General features: G+C 51.0%; 1 protein-coding gene across 1 annotated transcript; it reads right to left on the bottom strand.

Annotated features, from left to right (window-relative positions):
• Positions 1–4,216: 4,216 nt before the first annotated feature.
• Positions 4,217–6,827, bottom strand: LOC140652878 (transmembrane protein 151B-like). The gene is made up of 3 exons (XM_072864245.1): positions 6,822–6,827; positions 6,019–6,096; positions 4,217–5,647 (listed from the first exon to the last, which is right to left on the bottom strand). The coding sequence occupies exons 1-3, from the start codon at positions 6,825–6,827 to the stop codon at positions 4,217–4,219; spliced, it is 1,515 nt and encodes a 504-aa protein (XP_072720346.1).
• Between the last annotated feature and the right edge of the window lie 563 nt (positions 6,828–7,390).

The following is a 7,390-nucleotide window of genomic DNA, read 5'->3' as shown; positions in this document are numbered from 1 at the left end:
CAACAGTGATAGGCAGGAAGAGCCATATGAAAATTGGACTGAAATCCTGCACGCATTGCCAGTTGGAGTGCAAACTGCTGTGGGAAAACTTACGGAGGAGTGCAATATTACCATGCAGAAATCAAAGAAACTGGTGATTCTGAAACGCTTTTAGGAACTGAAGACAAATAAACTCTCCCAGCCTCTCGTGTCACTGAATTAAGCAACGTGGCTTTGTTCTACAGGCCATAACACCAGTGGCAGTGCTCGCTGCCCACACGCACAGGACACAGCATAGTGGCTTATAACTAAGCTGTTTCCCTCCTGGCTTAGGTCCTTTCCTTACTTCTTCTGTTGCGATAGTGTGTTGTCACATCTCACCAGACTTGCTGGGCGGTGTACCCATGTTCTAGAAAATGCCTGAAGAGCTGCAGAATAATCAAGAGGTGAATTCCCAGTGCTGGGAGACTTCTGAAGATGAGGGAGAAGGAAAAAGGAAGAAAGGAAGAGAGGGAAGGAGGGAGGGGAGAGAGAAGGCAGGAGGGAGAGAAGTATTTGCTGGACTTCCTCACCTTCCTCTGCTGTTCAGCCTCTTCTAATTATTGAGACCCAACAGGACAAGGATGGGTTATCCCAGTGAGAAAGCACCCCAAAACACCCATTTCCACATGAGAAGACATAGCCCTAAAAGTTTGGCAAAAGCTGCTGGCACATGCCACTACTCCATTGCTGAAGTAGTCAGTCTGCAATTGGATACAAAATCCCTGTGTTTTGTACAAGGCGTTTTCCATAGAGCTGCCTGGTTTGTACTCAGATTCGAGAACCTGTCCCCTCCATCCTCTGATTTGGGATTTGAAGAACTGCATTATCCCCTCCATTGCTAGGGGACAGATCCCTCATCCTGCATCAGGCAGCTGCGGCAATGGCAAGAGCGACGATGAAGTGGCGTTCAAGGGTCGCAGGAGTAGCTCTGCTCTATGGCGTGGGAGACCCAGGATGGCTGTTCAGGTGCTTCCTGAGTGGGTGATCTGTTGAAACCAGCATATTCAGCCCCAGGCCAGAACAGGAGCTGCTCCCAGCTTTGCAGTCACCACCAGAGGCTACAGCAAGTGGAGAGAGCTCCCTGTGTGTGGGGGCTTTTGCAGCTTAGGGATGGCTTCTCAAATAAATGCCCCAAAGTTGGGCCAGAACACAAGGAGTGAGGAACCAGAAATCCTCTGGGCTTTCCAAACCCTGCCAAGGACACAGCTTGAGAGATGCTGGATATTACAGTGGCTTTTGAGGACACTGAAAAAGTTAAACTGGGCATAAACTGTCTCCATTCTCTGCCCAACCCATCATAATAATGGGATTGCCAGAGCTTGTTCATGTCGGATAATAATACTGTTTAACGTGGCCACTTCTGAGGACCCAAATATAACTCTCAATCTTGAAATACGTATGGGACCAAACTGGCCATGCCAAGACCTTGGACATGGTATTTAAAGCCACAGGTGGCTGCAGCGGCTACACAAGAAGACTGAAACTCATCCTGCCTGTGTCTGGGCTAAGCTTGCCGTAACTGAGTTATGCTGCTCATTTGGGAATTATCTTAGCTGCAGCTGAACTCTGTTCTCTTTTAATTTATATTATTCTACCATCTCTTCCTTTCTCCTTTCTTGTCTTCCTCCCTACCACCTCCTTCAGTAAGAAACGGTGTTGAAATATTCCAGCCTCTCTGTTTCGTGAAGTTTCAGCCACCTCCAGCTCTTACATCTTCCATATGTGCTGGTTTTAACTTTCTGTGTGAATGAAGATAAGGACAGGGAACCATATTAAAGACTTGCATTTACTCCGTCTTCAGAATACAAGTAAATCAGGGATGAGTCTGAGCTTTGAGTTCAGGCCTGATCCCTTCCTGGTTGCCAAACTCTCCCAGCTCTGCCTGGGGGTAGTAGGTGGCACAGTGTAGATGGGGGCTAGGACTGGATCACTGTAGGGTGGATCTAAGTTTGGATTTTTCTCTAAGTTTCAGTGTTATCCAGTTTGGCCCCAGCCCAACCATAATCATTACCCTGAGCCCAAACCTGGTTCCTCCATGTGTCTGGGATGGTTATTCTTTTTTAGAGGTGATAAACTAACACATCATATGTGTTATCTATGTTTTGCGATAAATGCCAAGCTGTCAGAATGAAAATGTCACATAAATCATACATAAAGTATTTACATTAAAAAGATCGACTCATATGAATTTAAACAACCTTTCTGATGGTGCCATCGCTTGCAGCAGGTTAGCCAGGTATTGCCAATGTTTCTATTTCTGGAGTTGAAATAAACACAGCACATCAAAACAGAGTCATCAAACCAAAACAAAATGTATTTAACATGGTGCAACAGTCAATGCCATAAGAAATCACCATATAAGTATGCAGAGTTATATATAATCTACACATACTAATATGACTTTACAAATCTCATATTACATGTAGATACACACAGAACGGACTTGGGAGGAAGCATTTGTTGCCAGCCCCTCTGGGGGCTCGGTTTCTTATCTACTTGCTGTAGGGAGTGACAACACTTTGTTTTGAAAGTGACTGTATTACGATCGTATTGCATTCTCCTGTGAGTCACGGTGGATAATAATCTCTGCCATCCGCATGACAAAATGGTACAGAGCTTGCTCAGCGTATGACCATCCCTTGTGGGATGGAGGTTTGGCAGGTGCCAGGTCCCTGGCGGGTCCTCAGTGTGGCCATAAGCTTCTTGGGTCGGTCCCTAGCTCCCAGGGGGGTCTCCAGCCGGGCCAGGAGGGCTCCAGCCGGGCCAGGAGTGCAGCCCACAGCCCAGAGTGCAGCAGTCCGCTCCACCAGGACCCAATGCCTTCTGGGTTTGGCATTGCTGGGACTAACCCGATAGTTTCCGGAAGGTGCTGCACCTGCTCCAGGGGAAGTCTTGCAGGAAGAGCCTGGAGCCCCAGCAGGAGCGGCCGGTGGGGCTGGCTCCCAGCTGTGCTCCCTGCCCGGGGCTGGGGTGGCAACGCATCCCGCCTGGGAAGGTGGGAAGGCGGCAGTGGGATATGGGCCAAAAGCCCTCCCCAGGGCACATGGAAAGCTGAAGGATAAAGTAGAGCAGTCCTGCAACTGCTCTAATAGATGCTGTGGGTGGAAGAGCTTCCTAACAACTCCAGACTATCAGTGGGAGGGTTAATACCACATTTACCTTTCCCTCTCTAGCCCCTCTCCCCTTGTGCAGCCCGTGCTGCTCTGAGCAAGTGGTAGGAATGAAACAACCACAAACCAGACCCACAGTCCTAAAAATAGTGGCACTAACAGGGCACTGATCTACATTATGGCTTTCAACAATTGCTAACAAGGGTGGAGCTGGACAAGGTTAACTACAGCTGGAAACGCAGTGGTGTCTCTGCTGCAGACCAGGCAGGGCAAGGTGAGCAAAGGGCTTTTTGCTTTATTGGTGTATGTCACTGCTCTGGAAAGAAAGTCCTCAGCACTTCTTGGGGGCATAGCCTGTGGTTGTGTCAGCAGTCAGTGACATTTGTGCCGCGAATAACTTATTTTTGCCCAATGGAAGGCAATTACACCCTGAAAGATATCCTCACCAGCAATACCCCAGAAAGACTGGAAAGCACAAGTGAGAAAAGTGAAAAAAAGGAAGAGGGTAAAGCGAGAGGAGGAGAACATGAAGAAAGGAGAGAATAAATGACAGAAGAGGAAAAAAGACTGGTGAAAATAAAATAAATTAAAAAGCACCTCATTTGGGGTTTGCAGGAGGTGACTCAGCGCCTGCAGATCTGAATTCTCCTTCTGACTTGACTCTGGCTGGCTGCGTGCCTTTCGCCTTGCTCTATCCGAGTTTCTTACCTTGCAGGGCATCCAAGAGGGCAAATATACTGCAAAGCACAGGCTTTATAAATCCTCCAGCGGCAACAGCAGTCAAATGAAACATAAAAAAAAGACTGAGGGTGGGATGGGAGGAGAGGCAGGGAACTGAGGAGCAGAGAAAGGGTGAGGAGCGAAGAGCGAAAAGAAGAGGGGAACAAAAGACTAGGGAGACCAGGTGAAGGAGGGGGAGAAGCTCATTTGTCAAGAGTGACTACATCCTCTTGCAATGGCAGGGGGAAGAGCTGAAGCTCATCCTTCCGACCCGCTGTGGAGACCAACACTTGCAGGCTCCCTGCCGGCAGCACCTCTGCAAGCCCTGTCCCGCGGCAGAGGAGCCGAGAAACCACAGAGGCCTGTCACAGAGAGGTTTCTAGACAGGAGGAGCGCCTGACGTAGAAATGCCGCCTGTCATGCCCCTCCGGCCTGTGCACAATCAGGACGGGGAAGAAGCGGGCGTCATGGTAGGTTGGGGGGTTTTCGTTGACAGCCAGCTGGCTGGAGTAGGAGCAGCACTGCTCGTCCTGGCAGCCCCGGTCCGCGATGCTGCTGCTGCGGCTCCTCCAGAGGCCTGTCCTGTGGGAGCCGTGGACACGGCAGAGGGAGAATCGGCTGGTGTTGAGGGAGAGGCGGGAGTTGCCACTGCAGCTGTGGAAAGCGTGGCGTGAGAAGATGGAGGAGGTGCTGGAGGCACGGTTGCAGCGTTCGCAGCCATGGGCCGTTTCGCCATACCGGCACACCGCGTAGCTGTTGTAGGCAGAGGAGTCGGCCAGGTCCATGAGCATGGCCTCCGAGTAGCTGGGGATCAGCTGCCGGTTGGTGCAGATGTGCCACTCCAGCTCAGTGCTGTCCTGCGTGGCGTCTCGGGGCATGCGGTACCGGTACAAGGGCTCCTCCGCCGCCACGGGCGCTGTGTACTCCAGGCCCAGCAGCTTCTCCACGTGGTAGTGGACGTAAGCAGTCCGATACTCTATGAGTACCCTGAGTGGCCACGAGATCATCAGGATAGCTGCCACCCAGAAAGCATAGTGGGACACGTACCACGGGAGGTGATCTGGGTCCCCGTAGGCCATCATAAGCTCTTTAAAGTCCACGTTTTTGAGCTGCATGCCTTCCCTCACCTCCATGTAGTCATCCAGCCCCTCAATCTCCGTGAAGAAGTGAGCCCTCTGAGTCAAGTAAGAGTTCTCAGACTCAATGTTGGCAAAGCTGAAGCACTTGGTGAACCTCAGCTTGGTGGCTGTGTAGCTCTCCAGGCCCAGGAGCTCCTTGGAGATGTCCTTGTATCCACAGTGAGAGTAGTCAAACTCAGCTTCAGCCACATGGGTGTTGACCCTCTCATGGTAGACTTGCGTGGTGGTGTAGGCATCGCCGTTGCGGTACCGGGTCACCTGCCGGGTTCGCCGCACAAAGTGGTAGCTGATGGCCTTCCACCAGATGCATGGAGTGGCTTGCTGCATGCGGTTGATGCATTCATAGACACTGTCCACATCTGCCTTGTACTGCAGCTCTCTCTTGACATGGCAGTGCCAGCATTCCACCAGGTACACCACGTACAGCATAGAGAGGAAGGCCAGCGGGATATAGACGTAGCCATCCGAGCACGGGCTGTCATGGTAGATCATAGACTTGCCCTTGAAGGAGCTATCGAAGCTGAGCTTAGTGACCCGGGCCAGCTGACACCAGGCCACTGCACCCAGGCAGCCGTACATGAGGATGGAGAGGAGGAGGCATTTCCAGTGGGACTCTCGGCACATGCAGGCGCTCAGGGACTGCTTCACAGGGCGTTGCTTCAATCACACCACCGGGAAGAGGGAGAGAAAGACAAAGAGAGAGCGAGGAACCCGTCAGTCACGCCGCTTTGCTCAACGCACACAGTGACTGTTGCCTTCAAGACTGTGTCTGGCTTTGCTCTCGACTGCCTGAGGACTGGGACACCACCCTACTTAATATAAATGTGAATATAAACAGAAACACTGTGCCAGGGACAGAGGTCTCTGGACAAAACTCCTTTCTTGCTTCCTCCTGGTTCTGGGGAGGGAAGTTTTTCGCGCAGCAGTGGCTCGCTGTGCCTGCACCCCAGTCAGACAGGCCCCTCTGCAGGGGGCGAGATGGGTCCCCATGGCCTTCTCCCTGCCTGGAGCCAGCATCATCTACGCACCTCGCCACGTTCTGAGGCTGAGGGGGCTTCACAGCACGTGAACAGCTGGAAGTGTGGGGCTGTGGACTTGCCCCTTTGCTTTGTGAGTGGCCAGCGCCTGGGTTCTCACATGGTGCTGCTGGGGAGGCTTGGGAGCAGCATCCATCGCAGGGCCAGGGCCATGGCCCCATGGGTCATGCCAGCACAGGGGGACCAGCACTTCGTGGAGCTGGAGCTGCTGCCTGACTCAGAGCTGACTCACACCCAACCCTGAAACCTACCAAATGATCGACACCATTTTTCTTGGAGGCGAGCCATCGGGAAAATTACTAGATTCAAGCACATTTAGTTGAAAAAATTGTCAGGATTACAGCACAGTGCAGCATAGCTTTAGGCTGGTTAGAAGACTACCTCCAACCTAAAATACCTGAAAGCTTAAGCATTGGAGCTAAGGGTATATGCGTGAATATTTAAAACATAGCACGTCCGTCTCTTTCAAGTCCCAAAAGTCAAGCTGGGAGTAGAGCCGGAGTTCGCACTCTTGTACTCCCACTGCATCCCCTGAGATGGTGTGATTGCAGTCCTTACCCCAGCCACGGTGCAGTGAATCAGCTGCATAGTCATGCTATGTTGGGCTATAATAAAAAATGCCAAATCAAGCCAAGCAGCTAGCGGAAATGGAGTTGTCTCCCTGCAAAGAGCAGCAGCAGCAGCACAAGTTACGTTACTAGCTGGCAGCTGCCCATCTGTAGAAAGTGTGTGAAGCAAGACCGCCCGCTGCCCCGATAGTCAACGTGGAGGGCTGTCTGCATCCCTCTTGTTACCGCCATCTTTTGCCTCCCCCCTAACTCTGAGGAAATGACAGTGAGAAAGCAGATACACACTGATATTCATGCATCATCATGCCCTCTGCCGAGCCTGATTTCATGCAAAAATAGAAGCACGCTGTTAGTCCCTCTCCCAAGGGGCCACCTCTAAAGCATCAAACTGCTCTGTAGATGCCAACAGATGCTAGGTTTGGGAAATGTCTTCTCTTTCTTTCTCCAGGGATAAAGTTCTCCCCGTATGGCTTATGTTGGACCCACAGCAGTTAGGATTCAGTAAGTCATCTTGAACCAGCAACGAATTTAAGGAGCAGCATCTTATGACTCAGGAAATAATAGCACGGTGCCACTAGAAAGAGTTTAGTCTTCTCAATGAGATGGAAGTGTTGGCATCTAACCTTGCAGGGCTACAAGGTCATATTTAATACTCCTTTTTTTTTCTGGGACAGAGAACCACTTCTAAGTAACTATAGAGGGTTTTATGGCTTGCTGTGAGCACTGCCAAACTAGACTTCATGAGGTTTGGTTTTGATTTCGTATCTTCTAATCTGACACTGTGTAAGTGCAGA

The sequence above is a fragment of the Ciconia boyciana genome, chromosome 6 (genome assembly GCF_034638445.1).
Source record: "Ciconia boyciana chromosome 6, ASM3463844v1, whole genome shotgun sequence".
NCBI lineage: Eukaryota > Metazoa > Chordata > Aves > Ciconiiformes > Ciconiidae > Ciconia > Ciconia boyciana.
This window is presented reverse-complemented; position numbering and strand designations above follow the sequence as displayed.

Coding starts and splice junctions, on each gene's coding strand:
- LOC140652878 (XM_072864245.1), bottom strand. Junction 5,648..6,018: donor CAGCCTCAGAACGTGGCGAG/GTGCGTAGATGA, acceptor GTGTGATTGAAG/CAACGCCCTGTGAAGCAGTC.